This window comes from Podarcis cretensis (assembly GCF_951804945.1).
Source record: "Podarcis cretensis genome assembly, chromosome: 16".
Taxonomy (NCBI): domain Eukaryota; kingdom Metazoa; phylum Chordata; class Lepidosauria; order Squamata; family Lacertidae; genus Podarcis; species Podarcis cretensis.
This window is the reverse complement of record NC_137186.1, coordinates 11,606,198-11,626,199: the sequence shown is the minus strand read 5'-3', so window position 1 is coordinate 11,626,199 and position 20,002 is coordinate 11,606,198. Positions and strand designations below refer to the sequence as shown.

The window sequence follows — 20,002 nt, the reverse complement described above, 5'->3', positions numbered from 1 at the left end:
AAGTGTCTCCGGACAGCGCTGGCCCCCGGCCTCTTGAGTGAGATGGGCGCACAACCCCAGAGTCTGTCAAGACTGGCCCGTACGGGCAGGGGTACCTTTACCTTTACCTATTTGAATGACATGCTTTAAGTCTCACAAACGCAGACTAAAAGGACAATTGTGCCCAAATCCAACTCCATCAGCATCATTCTCACTGAAGATGGCCTACATGGAATAGAAAGAATACTGGGCTGGGTTTGCAGAGATCTGGGTTCAAATCCTTACTCAGCCAAGTAGCCCGCTGGGGAAACCTTGGGCCAATCACTCACTCATTCTCTAATTAGCCTAACTCACAAATTGGTTGCAAGGGTAAATATCATAATACCGTATTGGCCCGAATATAAGCCACACCCAAATATAAGTCGCACCTTTAAAATTGGAGGGAGGGGGAAAGAATTTTTTTTAAAAAATACCCGGATATAAGCCACTCTATTTCTTGCTGCTCCTGGCTGCATGCTGGGGGGGGGGGTGCACAGCATTGCTGGCAGCCTTTCCCCTTCCTTGCTGTCTCCCTTCCCAGCCTTGGGGGAGAGGATGGAGGACTACGTGCGGGGCAGGCACCACTTCACCACGCTCCTGCCACTGTTTGCCCTGTGCTCCTGGCTGCATACCGTAAGGTCGCAAATAAAAGCCGCACTTTAACTTTTCATGTCCAGAATTTTGGGGGAAAGTGTGGCTTATATTCAGGCCAATCTGGTACCTCACCACCACCAAAGATACACAGGCATGCCACCCTCAAGAACAATACACAAATGTAATTATTAAAAAGCTGTCCCCATTTATTATATCCATTTAACAGTGGATATTAGTTTACTTTATCTTGCGTCTTTCTCCACTATAAAGAGCATAAGATCATTTTTAGATTAAAACTCTGACACTATGCAACTAAGTGAACCCATTTCCATTATTCTCAGATAAAGGCTGGAGCCTAGTGTAATGACTTCATCTCAGTTCCCAGCTTTCCCTTGCATCTGGTCACTCACAACATTGCTGGTAATAAACCCAAATATCAGAATAAATCCAGCACAGAGTCTACTTCTCCATCAGTTTCCTTAGCAACCAGATTTATTGCCTAGGCAGCCATCCAGGAGGGAGTAGCATAAAGCTGAAAAATCCAAGACAGAAGGCTAAATATAGCAGTGTTTGAAGGAATTAGGTTGTATTGTCAAAACAAGACACAGCAAGAGTGGACATTACTGTACTAGATCCAAAAAGCATTGGGATTGCTCTCCTGAAAAATTGCACACTTTAAGACTAACAACTGAGCACACCACAGGCTGCCAAGCAGCAGCTGTAAGCCTGCTGCTATAAGCACTCCTTTGCTTTCACTGTGTCTCAAGCATCCATATTATTGGCACTAGGACAATTTCAACCACAGCAGGGAATCCAACACAAGATCTCCTCTGCTTTGTATGGATACATGTATGCACTGGAGAACATACGAAGTTGACTTATAACCAAGTCAGCCCAGTGCTGCTCACTCTGATTGGCAGCCCACTGACTGGCAGCAAATCACTAAGATCTCAGCTACAGGCTTTCCCTAGTCCTGCTAGCAGATGTCTTTTCAACCCGCGATGCCATAGATTCAATCTAAGATTTTCTGCATGCAAAGGCAGCCCTTAGCCACTGAGCTATGGCTTAGCCAATCAGCACAAGACAAGAGGGGAAAACCAACAGAGCAGAATGCAGTTTTGCTGGCATAGCAGCTATATAACACTGCACATGGGCAGAATAAGCCAACTGTATTTTGGAAAGTCACAGATTTATAATTTCATTTGGGCCACATTTATCACTCCCAACCTAAAGTAGTTTAATAGGCATGGTCTCCCTCCCCGCCACAAGGAACTGTGGGAATTGTAGCTGTTAAGAGAATATTGTGATACTTTATGTGTCCCATCCCCTTCTCCTGCTCCACCACAAAGGACACTCTAAACATTTGGGTGCTGTAGAAACCAAAGGTGCATACTCAGATGCAGCATACAACAAATTTCTTGTGAAAAAATGATGAATCATATTTCAGTCCAAATACTGCAGTTATGTTTTGGTTTGCTTCTGTTGAGAAAAGGTTGTTAAGATGGCCATGGAAAAATGGTTGCTCACTCTTGGTTCAATACAAATATCCAAGGGAAGCAGAGCAACTGCACCAGGAAATCAGAAGCAGAAAGCAAGATACAGGGGTAGAAGTCTGGACAGAGAACCTTCCTGTATCTAAGACCTGGAGTTTCCCATGGTGTTTTTATATTGTAAACTGCTCCATGATCCTCGGGTGAAGGGTGGAATAGAAATTAAATTATATAGAATGGTGGTATACAAATTAAAAGTGAAAGAAATGAAATGAAATTTTGACAACTGTTTGAGGACTGTGTCCTGCATTAGTACATGTCAACTACTGGAACTGCTCAAAATCCAGAAAGTAAAGTCTTACAAACATTCTTACCAGATAATTTTGATTTTAGTCCTTCATGGTCTATTGGTTGGCTGGACAGGGAATAGATTTTAATTTCAGCAACAGGGACAGAAACATCTTTCACGTTACTGTGGAGTCCCAGCACCAGGGCCCCTTCACTTGGATGCTGCATAACCTGGAGAAGAAAAACAGTACAATTTCAGGAATGCAGCCAGAAAGCTTAAATACAGAGAAAACAGCAATAGCAAAGTGGCTCGATGATCTGATTACGTTTCCTGAAAATTGCAAAACTAAAACGCACAGCAGGCAATTATGTAAGTCAATCTACTAAAGAAAAGAGAATGTTACAGCAAGGAACATGAAGCACACACCAATATGAGCTAAGACAAAAAGCTCAACCAACTGGGAAAGCTCATTCTTGTAAAGGGGGCTAAACATACAAAATAGTGACGATGGAAGGGAGAAGATAGGCAGTGCTATGGATGCAAATATCTCCAACGTACATTTGGCACAGCATTGCTAGCGACTGAACTTAATTTGCTGAAACCTTTTGCATTCCTACCCAAACACCATGAAACAAATTTACAGTGGTGCCCCGCAAGACGAATGCCTCGCAAGACGAAAAACCCACTAGGCGAAAGGGTTTTCCGTTTTTCGAGGCACTTCGGAAGATGAATTTCTCTATGGGCTTGCTTCGCAAGACGAAAACGTCTTGCGAGTCTTGCGATTTTTTTCGCTCCCCCCCCCCTTTTTCTAAGCCGCTAAGCCGCTAATAGCCGCTTAGCCACTTTGCCGCTAATAGCGCTAATCCGCTAAGCCACTAATAGGGTTGCTTCGCAAGACGAAAAAACCGCAAGACGAAGAGACTCACGGAACGGATTCTTTTCGTCTTGCGAGGCACCACTGTACCTTTCTTTGCTTCTCCAAATTATCTGTTTATAGTGCCACAACTTTTGTGGAGGGAAATATATAAGAATGTAGGAAGCTGCCTTACACCAAGTCAGGGTACTTGGTCAGTTTAGCTCAGTACTGTCTACACTAATTAATAGTGATTTCAGACAGAAGTCCCTCCCAGCTCTACCCAGAGATGCTGAGGATTGAACCTGGGACCTTCCTGCATGCAAAACCTCACTGTCCAAGCTTGCACTTCCCCAAATCAATTCTCACACGGTGGTGGTGGTGTGCTCACTTTTTAAGTCCCCTTCAAAAAATGTAACACTTCACAATGTAGTGTGCTTTCCCTAGAAACATTATCCAACTAGGAGGTATAATCAACATCTATTATTTTTCTCAAGAAAACCAGTTCTCCCAACTTCCCTTACCTCAGCCATGTTAATAAGGCCAACAGCTAGAGTTTTGTAGCCCAAAATGGTCCTGTTTTTGTATCGTTTCCTTCGCTGCAACATGATCTGCAGCTTGTTGGCATCTCGCTTCAGGAAGTGGGGATACTGCAAGAGGAACCCAAAGGAAATGGCATGTAAATAAGTTGCAGACCAAACTTGTACAGCAGTAAGTCCCGATAGAAGGAGGTCAGGCTGAGTGTAATGTTTTCTTGAACCAACTTTAGTACAAGAATTGCAAGTCTTCAGGTTATAGATCGCTCAATACTAATCTGTAGCTATTAACAGCATATATTTAAATAAAAAAATATATTAGGAATTTAAACAAAACATACTATCTTAAATCATATCAGCCTTAATTCCCCCCCATTCCCCCCCCTCCCATAAAACAAACCCTGACTTCCCTCAGTTCCAATCTCTGGTTCCTCTATAAATGCTATTATATTGACAGCATATCAAGATGGTCAACACAGTAAGCTTCAAAGCAGTACTATCAGCCAGCTGGCCCCACGTATCTTTCCCCAAACTCATAATCTTTATTAGCTAAAATACTCTCCAGATGATTAGGAAACCGTTTCAAATGGCCCAATCAATATATTCCATTCAATTCATGCCTTCAAAAGGATTTTAAAGTGTGAGGAAATGTCCCATTGTATAGTTGCTTGCCATTTCTTAATGTCAGGAATGACGTTCCAAAAATGGTTGCCACTTCAGTATAAAGGACATGGTCTAAAAATGGATCCAACAACTGTGCAACTCAAAAGCTTACTTCCCCATGCAAGACAGCTGGTTCAGGAAGAGGTAATGTCTGAACTATTCTGGAAGAAAACTCGTTAAAACAAATTGCACATCACCATCCCCCAAACACCCAGATTCATCACCTCCTGGCTTTGTGATTGCACTGGATTTTACTAGCAAGGAGAAGAGGATAACATATAAATCCTCTCTGTCCCATCTTAGATAAACACTTCAGATGCTTTAAGAATGTAATTCACCCCGTAAACAGCAGTGAAGCTGAACAGTTTAATACAGATTGCATACATTTTACAGTTCTCTAAAGGTCCAATGCTTTTTAACACCACGTGCTGAGAAATGGCTATTTATGTAGCATGAAAGGGAGAAAAAGAAGTTGAGCATTTTCCCTGAAGAAAAGGAGCACAGAAGAGAAATCCACTGGAAAGCTATCTTTGACACATTGCATAAGCCTTACATTCTCAATCTGAAAAGCTATCATGCTAGGCACACAGCAGGAAGAGTGTGGCATTGCTTCCTAGGAATATGAAAGTGTGGGTGTAACGAGATTTGAAATTTCACAGCAATCTCTCTTCAAATATCCCCAAACCACTGTACTGTTATTAAGCTTCTCATTTAGAAAATCTGAAGCACACTAACAATATGCTATTTCCAAAGGAGTAGCCATGTTAAACCTATTACATTAAAAACAACAGAAGTTTTGTGGCACCTTAAAGACTAAGGATTAGATGCTAAGGTATGTTTTAAAAAGTTTTTTTTAATAAACATTTTCTTGGTTCACAAACGTACATGCCTTCTCGCTTTTTTCAGGTTGTACAGTCTTTCTAACAAATCAGTTACATTTGTTGTGAGACATTAGTGTTTAGTACACTCTAAGGTTGGGGAAGAAGAGTGAGGAGAGGAGGGGTGGGGTGGTGAGGCTTATATTCTTTAATATAGTATACATGTGGCGTTTTGTGTCGGCATCAACTGGGTAGGTTCTCTTTCTATTCATTTATTACATTTCCTTGGTAGTGAGAGGTATTGGGGGGCAGGGTGTGGTTGGTTGCAAATGGGTTTGTATGCTTGGGCGGGGGGCTTGTTTGGTCAGGTAAGCCAGATTGCTGTTGGTGGATTCTTGTTTTAGTCTTGTTGCGCTGTGAAGGCATCCTCTTCTATTTGTCCCTGTGTCAGTTTCGGTTTATTGGTTAGTTTTTCCAGTGAGGCCATTTCCCATACTATTTGATACCATTGGTCTATGCTTACTCCTGACAGGTCCCTCCAATGTCTGGCTATGAGGCTTCTGGCTGCTGAGAGTAGGTGGGTTATGAGCTCTATATTATGTGAGTGGTCATTATGATCTTGGAAAACGTTCAGTAAGGCCAGTTCTGGGGTGGGTTCTAATACCTGTTTGGTTATTTTGCATATATCTTGTAGGACTGCCGTCCAGAAGGGTTGGATTTGGGGCATTCCCACCACATGTGGAGGTATGTGCCTGTGGAGGTGCAGCCTCTCCAACATCTTAGTGAGGTTCCTGGGCATATCAGCGCCAGTTTCTGTGGTGTTAAGTACCACCTGTAGATGAGTTTCAGAGTGAGTTCCCTTCTTCTGGCTGAGATGGATTTAAATGGAAGTTTAGACCACATTCTAGTCCTTTGGGTGAGGTTGATTTCATAGCCTATGTCATGCTCCCATTGTTGTTTGATTGTATCAAGGGGGGTTGTGGGATTTTGGAGCAGTATTTTGTATATTGTGGATACCATCCCTTTGTCATGTCCCTCTGCTGTCAGGAGAAGGTTTTTGAAGGTGGTCAAGGGCCTAGTGGCTGCTGATTTTACTGCTGGATTGTTTAAGGTAGCATGTAGTTGATGGTGTGTTAGCCAAGGTATTTGGGTGTCCCCTAGTGGGGATGGGGATAGTTGGCCTACTTTTCCCTGTGTTGACCTCATCAGTGGGGATTTTCTTTAGTTTGTTTTAGAGAAAGATCCTAAGGTATGTTGATGAAGTTTATGGAGAAAGGGACTTCTATCCCTTCCTTCCCCCAGCATTCCTCCCCTCTATGCACCCCCATTAATTTAGTTAAACTGTATTTACCTGCAAGGAGAAAGTTAACTGAAGTTCCGTTTCCACAAGTCCACTGACAGGTAAGACAATCTCGTTGGACCTCAGAATCCTCTTTGAACCCTGCAACTCGCACAGAACAAGAGGCATGCATCATTGTTTTTAGTCTTCAACATGGGGGTACTTGAGCCCCAAACAACATACTGAAGAAACCGGTAAAAGAACACTAATATGTAGTAATTTTTAATCAATCCAGGGAATTGGTCCATTTTCAGCGCCATTTTCAGGCATTCCTCAGGGTGGGTGCTACTATGAAAGAGGCCCTCTGCTTGGTTCCCTGTGACTCCACTTCTTGCAGTGAGAGGCCTGCCAGAAGGCCCTCAGAGCTAGATCTCCGTGTCAGAGCTGAATAATGGTGGTGGAGATGCTCCTTCAGGTATACAGGGCTAGGATGCTAGGCTAGGCACAGTAGGTTAAATTTGAACATGAAGTTCCACATAATGAATTAGAGAGTCCAATGCTCCAAGCCAGACATTTTGCCCATTCCACAGGAAAATGGAAATTCCAAGAGCAGGAGAAAGGGAACTGGGTCTCTCCAGAGCTATACACAGTTGGCAAGCCTTGCAATTGCTATGGCCAATATACAGCTTGAAAAATTCCTTGCTCCCCTATTACACATACCTGCAGTTTCACTGCAATCACCACAGAATTTAGATCTTTGTCCATCTCTTTCAGCATGATTAGCTTTTTCAAGGTCAAGCTGAACAATCTGTCAAGTAAAATGAAATAAAAAACATAGATTATAGGTCAGGAACTCCTGAAACAAAAACTTTTACATACACACACTTGCCAATTGTGAAAGGACACAAGGTTTACCCTTTCTTGAACTATAAAGCAGCTGGAACAGTCTCTCCTCTCCACTTCCAGCTCCCCAAACAAGGCTGTTGAAATCAGTATTTTACTGTATATTTCTACCAAGAAAATGATCAAGAACAGCACACTCTTCCAGCCTTCCAGAACACAAGGCAGCTTAGGAGGCAGGGCAATGCTAACAACTTTGTCCTTTACCTACCATGAATTCTCCATATGTAGGCAATCTGAATCCATTTGGCTCAGACTGAAACTTGAGTGAGACAGACTGTTAGCTTCAAGTATGCCAAGAGGCACAGAAAACAGATTTCCAAGTGGCACTTGCCAGGAGGATGAGTCCTTTTCATTTCATTTTTTCAACACATACATGCACATCTCTTTCTATGTGTACTAGAAAGCTTTCCATTTTGTCAAGATTATAAAGCTAATATAATAATGTAAGCAGAAGCTAAGAAATCATGCTGGAAATGTTATATAAAGGATAAGCTCTTGTTGCACTATTGACATTTCTACAATAATAAGCCTTTTATCTGTTTAGAACTTTCTCGCTTGCTTAACCCTAGAGGTTCTGAAATGGTAATACTAGGCTTAAAATATGGTACAACATTTCGTTTAGATGTATTGTGCATAAAGTATTGATAATTAATCAAGTTATTTGCGTGTGGCTACTTCAGGACCCAGATGACTACAGGGAAAGTGGAGGTAAAATTTGAGAGTCTAAAATGCAACCTCACACAACACAAAAGGAGAGAACTCACGTGAACAGGAAGGAAACTGGGTTCTGAACTTGAACACAAATGTCATCACAACATTTCAAAACTTCATGAGATTTAATTGCTCACCAGCAGGAAGCTTGTTTTCACAGGTTTATTTCCTGGATAAATTCATGTTTAAGTCATTTGGATATTGTGCAAAGGAACATTATTTATTCAATTTCTATTCTCCCCTTCCTCCTAAGGGAACCCAGAATCTCTGACCTCAAGACTAGAGGGGAAATTTCCCATGTCTGGATGCTAAAGTTATGGTTGCTCTTGTTTACATTATTTTAATGCAGTCATTACTAAATCTGCAGGCATATACTCTCTCTCCTGGTGTTTTGAATTTGCCCCATTCTTCCTTGTCAACAAGCAGTCCTTGTCAACAGTACTGACAATGGTGCAGGAGAGTTTTCAGAACATAAAAAAAAGTCTGTGGAAAAGATGCTATTATCAGGAATAGCTGTACAAATTTTGGTTGGAAATAGGTCTTAATTCCTCCAGCTGCCAACCTAATTCTTCCTGGGTCCTGAACTCTTGATACTGTCTTGCGATTGAATTGTCTTGACAAATCCTGGCTTTGAAAAACCTGGATCCTTGAAATATAGTCTGAGTGGAAGCATATTTTCCTCATCGATGGACCACCACTGGAGCCAACAGATCAACACCTTCACCTTTGCAAAACTACCCTTTGGAACCTCAACACCACAGAACAGGTTTTTGCAGCCCTTTCTATTACTCTGCCCATTCACTGCCTGAGACAAAGTTCACAGTTCCCACTGGTATTGAATGGTCTTCCTTCAATGTTACATAGCTCAAGTCAATTCTTCCACACTTCTGGGGTGGGCTCATTGTGACCAAGGTTAAAAACTTATAGTCCAACATAAAAGCCCAGACATTTTTGCAGGAAGTGCAAAGAAAGAATGCAGCTATGACAGAAAATTCAAATATGTCTAGCTCAAATTGGTAAGATCCAGACAAGTGCCAGCAGGATTTGAACACAGGGTGGAAACTCAGTACAGGGTGGCTTCAACTCCACCCAGAAATTACTACTGTACTTTGGTCCCCAAAGCTTTCATCTAAATTAAGAGCAAGGTCAAGTGTAGGTTAGCCGACAACTAGCCTTTCCCTTGAGAAGATGCACTTAATTACTGTAAGGCATCTTTTAGGAATGTACACTTTAATCTACTGATTAATCAACTGAAGCATTGATATACAATTAAAAAATCCACCATTTATCAGTGGTAATGAGAGCAAAGCAGAAATTCAGGGCTACAAGATTCATGCAGGCCACACAGATATGCCGTTTTTCTCCTCCCTACACCCAATTTTATGCAAAAAGGAACTAAAGTATGACTTCTTTCCAGTCTGTATCCAAAGTGAATTCAACTTTCAAGTGATGTTTCTATGGCTTCTCTTCTAAAAATAAGACCAGATAGCTAAAATCCATATTCATCTTAAAACCTCAAGTCTCCCATCACATTGAAGGGCCTTTAATTTGCTTATTTGTTGAATCGATATTAACAGTGTTATTTTCTTTTAGCAGGACATGCAATATATTCTGTTGTTAATCTATAAATAAGTTCTCACACTTAAAGAGGAAACACAGTTTCTTTCAGAATCCCCAACAGGTATTTTTCATTAAGGTTTTTTGATGCATTTAAAATTAATAAATTTAGTTTAAAAACCAAAGGGCTACAGAATAGTGTGTGTTACTGAACAGCGAAAGCTAACAAAAACAGAACTGAGTGGGAAGTGCTGCAAATGACTGAGTTTCAAACTATCCTGTTTTACTTTTAGCATTTTTAATTCCACCATTTTATAAACAATATATTCAAAGTAGTATACAATGGAACCTTGGTTCTTGAATGCCTTGGTACTCGAACATTTCGGCTCCCGAACACCGAAAACCCAGAAGTAAGTGTTCCAGTTTTCAAACACTTTTCGGAAGCCGAACATCCAATGCGACTGTCGGCTATTGTTTCCAGGGCGCCTGCACCAATTGGAAGCCGCACCTTGGTTTCCGAACATTTCAGAAGTCGAATGGACTTCCGGAACGGATTACGTTCAAGAACCAAGGTACCACTGTATAAGAATAACACAATGTATCAAAAATCAATTTTAAAACCATCACAGAAAACAAATCAGTCTGCAACAGACAGTAGCAGTAAAACCTCTGCATTAAAACACAATAGCAGATAATGCCTGCCAGAAAACATATTAATCATTTTTTAAAGGTTAGAGGCAATGAGGCCAGACAGGACATTCCACTGTCTCTGTGCCACCAAAGAATAGGCCATTCTCTCATATTTACCCACCGTTCTTCCACTGACAGGGAGAACGCATAGCAAAATCTCACTAGATCTCAAGGGTTAGGTAGATTCATATGGATGAAGGTGACTTTTGATGGTCCATTAGGACTTGGAAAGCTTAAGACTTTATACACTGACCAACACACGTTTCCTTTAGGGAAAGAGGTTTTTGGATAGATGGCAAGTTGACAATAGCTAGCTTAAGCCTAAGTCTAATGTGTGGACCACAGGAAGGCCTTGAGGAGGAAGGGAATTTTGTTGTTGTTGTTAAGGGTTCTGTCATTCATCTTTGTCAGTGAAGAGGAAAAGGGGTGGGTAGGCTGAAAAGGAAAAGTTTCCTGACTGCACCATTTATGTACCAAAATCATACCTAAGTGTTCCATGGCCCATCTCTCATCTGCTCAAACTGATGAACCTATAACAGCAGCAAATTCTAAAGGGCAGACAGGGAAAGAGACTGATGAACACCAAGAAGCAGGGAGGCATGGAACTGCATAGTGAGATTGAACTGCAGAACAGATGCTCTGCTAACCTACATCAAACATAAGTCAGAAGCTGACTGCAGGAGCAGAACACTGCCTTCACTGCCCACTGTAGCTTGTCAAGCTGTGGATTGTGTACCACAAGATTCAGGATTATGTTTTCAGATCAACGACAATTATCTACATATGCATTTCCTACATATACATTTTCTAAGGTATTTGTGCCTCATGTATGATTATTGTTTTATTTCTAATTTTATTGTTTTATCTTTTTTGAAAACCACTTAGAGGTTTTCTCACAATCAAGAGGTGTATAAATTTTAGGAAGCAGGCCTTCTCCGGAGTGGCCTATACCCTACAGAATTATCTGTCCTTTGTAGAGTAAGAGCCACCAAGCTATTTCCTGGGTTATATTTTGCTGTCAGAAATGTTTGTTTAATTTGTTTTCCACTCAGACAACAAAGTTAATGCCATTTTCTTGTTTTTACTGTTATTTGGAATGCTATTGTTTGTATTTAAAAATGTTGGTTGCTGTTTTAACTATGATATCTGGGTTTTATTTTCAAAGTTGTTATGTTTGACACAAAAGGAACTCATGAAATGTCATATAAGTGAAAGTACTAACACCACCACAGGTTGATAGAATAGACAAAGATTGGGATCCACCCACCACACCCTGCCCAGCACTTTAGAAACTGAGAGGCATCTCAAAATAGTTTGCCAAATAAAGGCCCTTGAGCTGGAGGTGTGTGTGTGTGTGTGCACGCGCACGCGCACGCACGCACGCACGCGCGCACACACACACACACACAGATAGATAGAGAGAGAGAGCTTTAATCTGTGACAATTGGACTGGGCATGTCCCAAGCAGCTTTTTGGATCCTTGCCAAATCACTCAAAGAAACCGCAAGGTAGTTCTGTGAAAGTTAAAGGCTTTTATTCAGAATCACAGAAATACTCAGCCTGTAGTTCACAAAAATACTCAACCTGACATCTTGAAGCAACTCTGTATATGAATCTTTTATTGTAACCCACCCTGATTGTTTTTGTTGAAGAGCGGTATAATGTTTATTAAATTAAAAAACAGGGTAAGAAACCTAATATTGGAAGGTTGGGGAATGCAACCCACAGTTATTCATAATCAAGAAAAGAGCACTAGAAACACCTGATCTGATTGAATTGCTTAAGGGAAAGATTTCTTAACATCCACCTTTGTTATCCAATCTAATAATATTGGAACAATGCTTTTCTATCACTTTGAGGGCATTTTCAATAAGAGAACACCACAGACTTACTTAACAGATGGGAAACAGGACCATTCTGAGACATTGGGCTTACAGCTGTCCCAGCAGTCATAATTCCCTAAAGGCTAATCTTAAATATAACTTGATTTAATATAGAAAGTGAATGCCTCTCTACTTGGAGCACAGCTTCCTCCGGTGTTCCTCAAACTTGGGGCTTCAGATATTGTTGGACTGCAACTCCCATCAGCCCCATGCAGTTTAGCCAATGGTCATGGATGATAGGAGTTGTAGTCTAACCACATCTGGGGACCCAAGATGGAAAAACATTGCAGGTGGTGCCCTAATTGACTTAGTACATGCTACAGATTCCCCAAATCATGTTTTCTCAGGTCCTGGGTCTAGGACAACACAACACACCAAACCATGACAACCTTCCAAACATAAACATAAAGCCATGGTTAAGAGCTGCTTATCTGCTTTCATTTTTTACCAGGTCTGCTCTCCTGATTCTGTGGTTCAATAGCATCCATGGGAAGAGCAAAAAGATACTAACTATAGTTTCTCCATTCAAACATCATGCCAAACCATACGTAACCCTCCTTAACCATGGTTTGTTGTGGTATCCAAAATTGAGCCAGCATGAGTCTCATCAGCCAAAAAACCCCACAAAACCTTGTTCTTACTGCAGTTACTGTATTTCTTTTTATTGGATTGAAAGAGGGGTTTTCTGCAAAAACTTAGAACCCCTGTTCTAGAGCAAGCTGAGCATTGGACCCAGGATTCATTCATATCGAAATCTAGTAGGCCAATATATCTGCCCATCTCAAGAGGACCTTGTCTGTGCCAGTTGCTGGTTGATCAAAAACAGCAAAATCCAGACCTTATCAATCAAACTCTTTGCTCACAAGGCTACGTTTATTCTTCCTTCCATTAAAAATGGAACGTAGAGCTTTCGGGGGGGGGGGGGAGGGAGAAGAATTAACCAATGCTCTCTTCACACTTCATTAAACCTCAGGCTTGAGAGAATAGCCATTCTGGCAATTTTTCATTTTAAAAGGGGAAACTGGCTAAGTGGATTTTGAAGAGCTGGCATTCAGCCACCTATGTTTAAGGGCAAGTGAAAGTTAAATATAAAAGAAAGAAGGACTTGGGAAACAGCAGCACTTAAAAACAACACCATGCGAAATGCTAAAAAGAATAACCCACGGGCAGTGTCTGGGACAAAGATTTCATAGGGCAAATATCCCGACAAAGTGCATCCTCATCACATGCAGCACACAGGCAAATTTGCATTAAGCACTGGCTGAGAGGGACTTTGTACTAGCAGGCTATGTGTGAAGTGGTGGCTGACTGCCCAAGACTACTATCTTGTATACATAAAGGCTTTGGGGAGATTTAAAAAAACGCTTTCCCCCTCCCAGTCAGTTCAAAATTAATCACTTATGATGGCTCCCCCACTTCCAGCTCAAACCTCATTGTTTTGTCTCTTGTGTTTTCCCTGCATAGGCCACATAGCCTTAGGGAAATATACCGTATTTTTCGCCCCATAGGACGCACCGGCCCATAGGACGCACCTAGTTTTTTGGGGGGGAAATAAAGGGAAAAAAAATTATTTCCCCCCAGGTGCGGGGCTGGAAGAACCAGGTTGGGGAACAGCGGGAAGGCGCGCTCCGCCTCCCCGCTGTCCCCCGAGCTTGTGGGGCTGGCAATGGGGAGAAGTGCGCTTCTCCCCATCGCCAGCCTCCAAAGCAGGTCTCCGCAAGAGGTGGGAGAGCTTCGGGGTGCAGGCAGCTCTCCCACGGCTTGCGGACAGCTTCCTGAAGCCTGCATTCGCCCCATAGGACGCACACACATTTCCCCTTCATTTTTGGAGGGGGAAAAGTGCGTCCTATAGGGCGAAAAATACGGTAGCTAAAGTTGTTAAATCATAGTACAGGCTTGCAAATGTTGTTCACCTGGTTCCCTGTGGTAAGTAAGAACTGCCTTCACACATTCAGGCAGAGAATCTTTAAAGTGACTTAGCATGTTTTAGGCCCAAACTGGCTAGCACATGTGCAGGCAGGTAGGCTAGTACACTTTTTTAAAAAGACGTCCACTGCAACACCCATATGTTAGCAATGAATTTGAACTGCAACGAATTTGTTCAAAGGTGCACAAACATTTACAGAGGCAGGTAGTTAACATTATATTATAATCTGAAGGGAGGACCATCCTCAGCCTAACCAGAGCTCTCTAGAACATTCTGTCTTGTGACCTGCTTTTAAAAAAAATCAGAGAAGACAAACTATGCGCAAATTGATGCCTGTCCTGGGTGGTCTTCACTGAGCCTCTTTAAACAATGTTATATGGTTGCCTGGTATGGATTATTCTTGTTTATCCATTTACTTCATCTTACTCCCAACCAGATTCATTATTCACTTCAATCTGACAACTGTAGCCACAGATGGTAACACATATCTCTTGTAGTAGGTGGAGAAAATTCATTATCTGTATACATACTTCACATGTAGTGGCTTAAGCAGCAGAGAAAGATTAAAGTCAAGTGGTTGTCTTCTATTTGCCAGCAAATGTTTAAGTAAATTTGTCATTGTCCAAGTTGCATGTTACAACTCCCAAATGTAGCAATTTGTGTTTGTATGTTGGTATATCCGTTGGTCATCTACTTCAGATCAAAAGTGGACAGACTTGGCATTGCTTATAGTACACTATATTAGGGTTGCCATATTTCAAAAAGTTGTTGAGCCTTTTTCAGTTTTGTATACTTGCAGCTGCAGTATTCTGAATATGTCCGGGAAATTCCGAATGTATGGCAACCCTAACTATATATCTTCTGCTCTGGCTCCAGGATAGTAATAGCATAACAATGTCCCCCAGCTGAGAACCCTCATTTAAATGTACAAGTGCATGTTTTACTCCGCTCAAAAATCAGTAGTTTTGTCAATAAGATGTGACAACAATGCATTCGTTGCCATTTTTTTTACCACCCTACTCCACATTTTGCATAGAAACATGAAGCTGCATTGTACAATCAGAACATGAAACCATCTAGCCCATGGTTTGGGAACAGCTTGCCGGCAGGTTTAATTAGGTTAGGATGTGCCCCCCTGGGCTCATGACGCCATTTCCCCCAAAACACATTCATATGTGATGTCAGGGGCAGGGCAGGTAAAGACATGGCTTGAGCAACTGGGTTCGTAAACTGAGTGCCCAAGTGTTGATCTGCAAGTGGTACTTTCAGACAGTGCTAACAAGCCCCAAAGGAAAACTCCCTAGTGCAATTGAGGAAGCACAGCACTTTGCAACTGCTGACCATCATGGCATAGGGTTTTCCAAGGGCTGACAATCAGCTGATCACTACCACCTGCAACTAACACCATGTGCTTTTATCCACATCAGTTTTTACTTCAAACCATGCAGGAAAGGAAAACTTTCCCACTTGTCAAAGTTCGCCTGTTGCTGGGGGTAGAGTGAAGGAAATAAGGATTTGACCAACCACTGGCCAGATCCAGTTCCCCACCCCACTTTAAGATCATACATTTTTGAGTAACACACTAAAAAATAAACAATGTATATATCTGAATACTTATCAGGAATAACAGGAAAAACAAAAACAGTAATTCTACTACCTTGAGGAAGCACAACCAGATTTTTCAAAATACATCAACTTATTCTGCCTATACAGTGGTACCTCGGGTTAAGTACTTAATTCGTTCCAGAGGTCCGTTCTTAACATGAAACTGTTCTTAACCTAAAGCATCACTTTAGCTAATGGGGCTCCTGCTGCTGCTGCGCCGCCAGAGCACGATTTCTGTTCTCATCCTGAAGCAAAGTTCTTAACCTAAAGCATTATTTCTGGGTTAGCGGAGTCTGTAACCTGAAGCGTATGTAACTTGAGGTACCACTGTACATGGTCCTGTCATTTACCACATATCAACAACTGTTCCATTTTTGTGCAACTAGCATTTAAAAGCTAGTTCTACCCACATTGTAGATTATGATTCCATTAGTGTGAGATGTGATCTAGAATCAGAGCTCATAAAATCAGTTTAGAAGCTAGCATTAAGCTTAGGCAAGTCAAATTTGCTAGTTCCTCCAAAAAATAATGAAAGCAGTGAAAGAAGAAGGGGTATGTGGTGTAATAGGAAGGCAGCTGTGCATCCTTCCAGGGTCAAAGAAAATTCAAGGAGAATGGAAGAGTGCCATTTAAAAGTAAAGGAGGAGGAAAATTTTAAAACAAAACCAAAATAGACTGAAGAAAATAAATACCTTCCTTCCTTTGCAACATTCCAGCTGCGATAGACATGCAGAGTTTTTGTCTTGTGCTAAGCATGCCTTAGATTATAAGGAGAGCACAACAATTGGGAAAACTGTTGATTGGAATGCCTACAATTTTTTCAGACACTTACAGTCTAATTATCCTGTAAACTTCAAAATGCTTTTCATTTGAGTGTAGCAGCAGAAATGGGTTCCTGAAATGGAAGCTATTTTAATAGCTGCATAAACTTTAGAGCTGGGGGAAGGATGTGTAAAAGCATAATTTCTCTTGAAATCAAAATTTATGTATGTATGTATGTATGTATGTATGCATGCATGTATATATGTATGTATTTATTTAGTGCTTATAGCCTCCCCTTCCCGGGATGGGCTACAAAAATATCCCAATTAAAACTGCTTTTACATTAAAGTAATCAATTAAAAACTACAAAAAGTAACCAAAGACAAAATAAAGTAAACACCCACACAGACCAGTAACACAGAAACATCCACTCAACTGAAGGCCTTGGTGCACCTTGGTGCCGTACAATGATGGTGCAAGGTACCCCTCTCACTCACCCCTACCCCTTAAAATACAAAAGGTGGTAGTGCTGCTATCAGGGCCTCACCTACTTATCTTAACACCCAGGCATGTCTATGTGGGAGGAGGCACCTCTTCAAATGGTTGGGCTCCAAATCATTTAGGGTGTGTGTCAGTATTAACACCTTAAATTCATCTTGTTAACGGACTGGAAACCAGTGCATAATTTTTCAGACTGGCATAATATCTGCAGCCATAGATACCCACTAGGTGTTACATTCTGCACTAGTTGCCGCTTCTGAATAGTCTTCAATGGCAGTCCCACATGGAATGCATAGCGACAGTACAGTCTGGAAGTTACAAGAGCATGGATCACAGTAGCCAGGCTATTCTTTTGCGGGAACAGCTATAACTGGTGAATCGGCTAGAAAAGGCACTCCTAGCCACCAAGGCTTCCTGGGCCTCAAATGACATAGATGGGTCAAATGTGTGCCTGTTTCATCCACGGGAATGCAATCCCATCCAGAACCACCCATCTCCCTTCTTCCCAGATTCAAGAATCTGCAACACACAGTACCTCCATGTTACCTGGATTGTTTCAATTTCCTGGTCCACATACAGCCCATTACTGCCTGCACATAGTCCAGCATCTGAACTGCCCCTGCTGATTCAGGTGGAATAGAACGTTAGAGCTAGATGTCATTGGCATGCTGATGGCACCTCACTCCAAAGCCCTTGACAATATATCCCAATGGCTTCAAATAGATGTTAGAGCAAGAGGGACAAGAGGGACATGGGAACTCAAGGAACTAAGCAAGAGTCTCCCACTGTTACTCTTTGAAATAGGCCTTGGAGGTAGGAATGAAATCTCTGAAAAACAGTGTCCCTAACTCCCAACCTTCAAAGCCTCTAGAGGAGGGTATCATGGTCAATGGTATCAAAAGTTCCTGAGGGATCAAGCAAAACAAACAAGGTTGCACTTCTCCATCCCTCTCCTGACAAACATAATGAATCAGGACAACCAAGGCAATTTTGGTGCCCTATCGAGGCCTAAAGCAAGATTGAGTCCGGAAAATCAGCTTCCTCCAAACATGTCTGCTGTTGAACCATCACTATCCTCTTGAACACCTTGCAAAAAAGGGGGATACTGGATATTAGGCGATCACCTGTGAGTCCAGGAAGATCCTCTTGAGAAGGGAATGCACCACTGTTTCCTTAAAGGCCAATGATACCTCCCACTACCCATAGCAAGGCATTCACCGCTCCCAGGACTTGCCTAGTCACATTCCTTCAGCTAGTTTTTATTAGTTATGATAAGCAAGGGAGGAGGTTGAAGGGCATGTTGTTGTCCAAAATCCTTCAAGTAGCTTGTCCACATGCTCATCAATAGATAGAACTGATCCAAAAGTACCTGACTAGAAGCTCTGGACATTTCCTCAGGACTCACTCTGTGATATCCAATGCCATGTGAATCTGAGCAATTGTATGCTTCTAGCGTCTTGCAAATATGTCACAGTAGGCTCCAATGGTTGCCACATCATTGCTTTTTTCTATCCAGATGTTACAAACCCACTGATCACTCAAAAAGACACTGTTGAACAGATACTAGAAGTTGTAATGGTAACAGAAAATTATATTGGTGCCACTGCCACCAATAATGTGCTGTCATCTGTGTCCAGGCAAATTCACATCATGATTTATGCCACTTGTACTCCAGTTGTCCACCTTCCTGTTTGTGTATTTTACTTTTCTCTTGTCACCATTCTAAAGAGAAACCAGAACCTCAACCAAGTGTCAGTCATGTCAACTGGAAAATCTCCCAGAGCATTCAGAAAGCCTTTGTATTCCATTAAGTCTAGGCAGACCAAGTCAATGGGTCCCCCAGCTGTTACAGTGTGCCACTGTCAGCCTAAGTCTTATCAGAGAATGATCCATCCATGACAATTGGCTTACTAGAAGCCCCCCTCCCCCAATCCATCAATGGATTCACACCAGCCTGTTCCATGGCAAAATCTAGGTCAAGAGTATGTCCATTTCCATGTGTTTGGGCCATATTACTTCTTCTGAGCTTTCAAACATGAAAGGTCTCTCCCATAATTTAAAACCATAGGGTATTTTGGGGGGCAATTTTAAAAATACACACATTACAAGCATTTAAAAGTCATTATACTCAAGTTTGTCATCTAGCTATACATGCTATTTACACATCTAAGCATTATTGATTTCTACAACTAATATTTGTAGAGTAATGCAACCAATTATGCAATAATTGTAACCACTTCCTCCAGACATCTTGCTTGCAGCTATGTTTCTAAGCCACTTTATGATAACCAGAATACTCCTATCTTTCACAGAGCATTTCAAACAAAGCTAAAACATACACAAGGCTGCCAACAATCTAATGCTGAGTTGAGATTTTTTTTCTAATAGTACAAAATTATAAATTTATCTAGTGCCAACACTGTAAAAAGCTCTTTAAGAAAATATAAGCAAAATACAATTCCCCATCCCAAGGAGTTTACAATTTACATTAATTATAAAGAAGGGGAAAGGAAAAAAGTTGCAAACTCCTAGATTGTGAACATGATGCCTGCAATAGGCCTGTGTAGCTAAATTGAAGCCCTTCCAATGTCATTTTTATGTAAATCAAAAGCAGAGAGAGTTGTGCATGTGCTTAACTCCACTATTAAAATCAATTCCATAATTTGCATTCCCATGCAGAGAAATATCCTGAGTGCCATTAGCAATGCCAGTGCTGAAAGAATGCAACAAAATCACTTTCTTCATAAAACTTCGTAAAAACAAGTACAGTATCAAGTTCAATGGGGAGGGTTCTTCCTTGAATATTACTTGAGAGGAAGTGCAACAGGACATGGCTTGAGGGATAAAAGTGACAGATTTTATGTTAAATAATATTAAATTATTCAAGTCATGCCCTGTTGCCCGTAAATGTAGACAAAAGACA

The 20,002-nt window shown here is 41.4% G+C and overlaps 1 protein-coding gene across 3 annotated transcripts in view; it reads right to left on the bottom strand.

Moving 5' to 3' along the window:
- Positions 1–20,002, bottom strand: part of PACS1 (phosphofurin acidic cluster sorting protein 1) — a 74,394-nt gene that overhangs the window by 33,739 nt on the left and 20,653 nt on the right. For all 3 annotated transcript variants that reach the window (XM_079957966.1, XM_079957964.1, XM_079957965.1), the window contains exons 2-5: positions 7,261–7,348; positions 6,613–6,702; positions 3,769–3,894; positions 2,477–2,621 (exon numbers count right to left, since the gene is read on the bottom strand). In XM_079957966.1, coding sequence (XP_079814092.1) covers positions 2,477–2,621; positions 3,769–3,894; positions 6,613–6,702; positions 7,261–7,348 — 449 coding nt within the window. The remainder of the gene's footprint in view (positions 1–2,476; positions 2,622–3,768; positions 3,895–6,612; positions 6,703–7,260; positions 7,349–20,002) is intronic.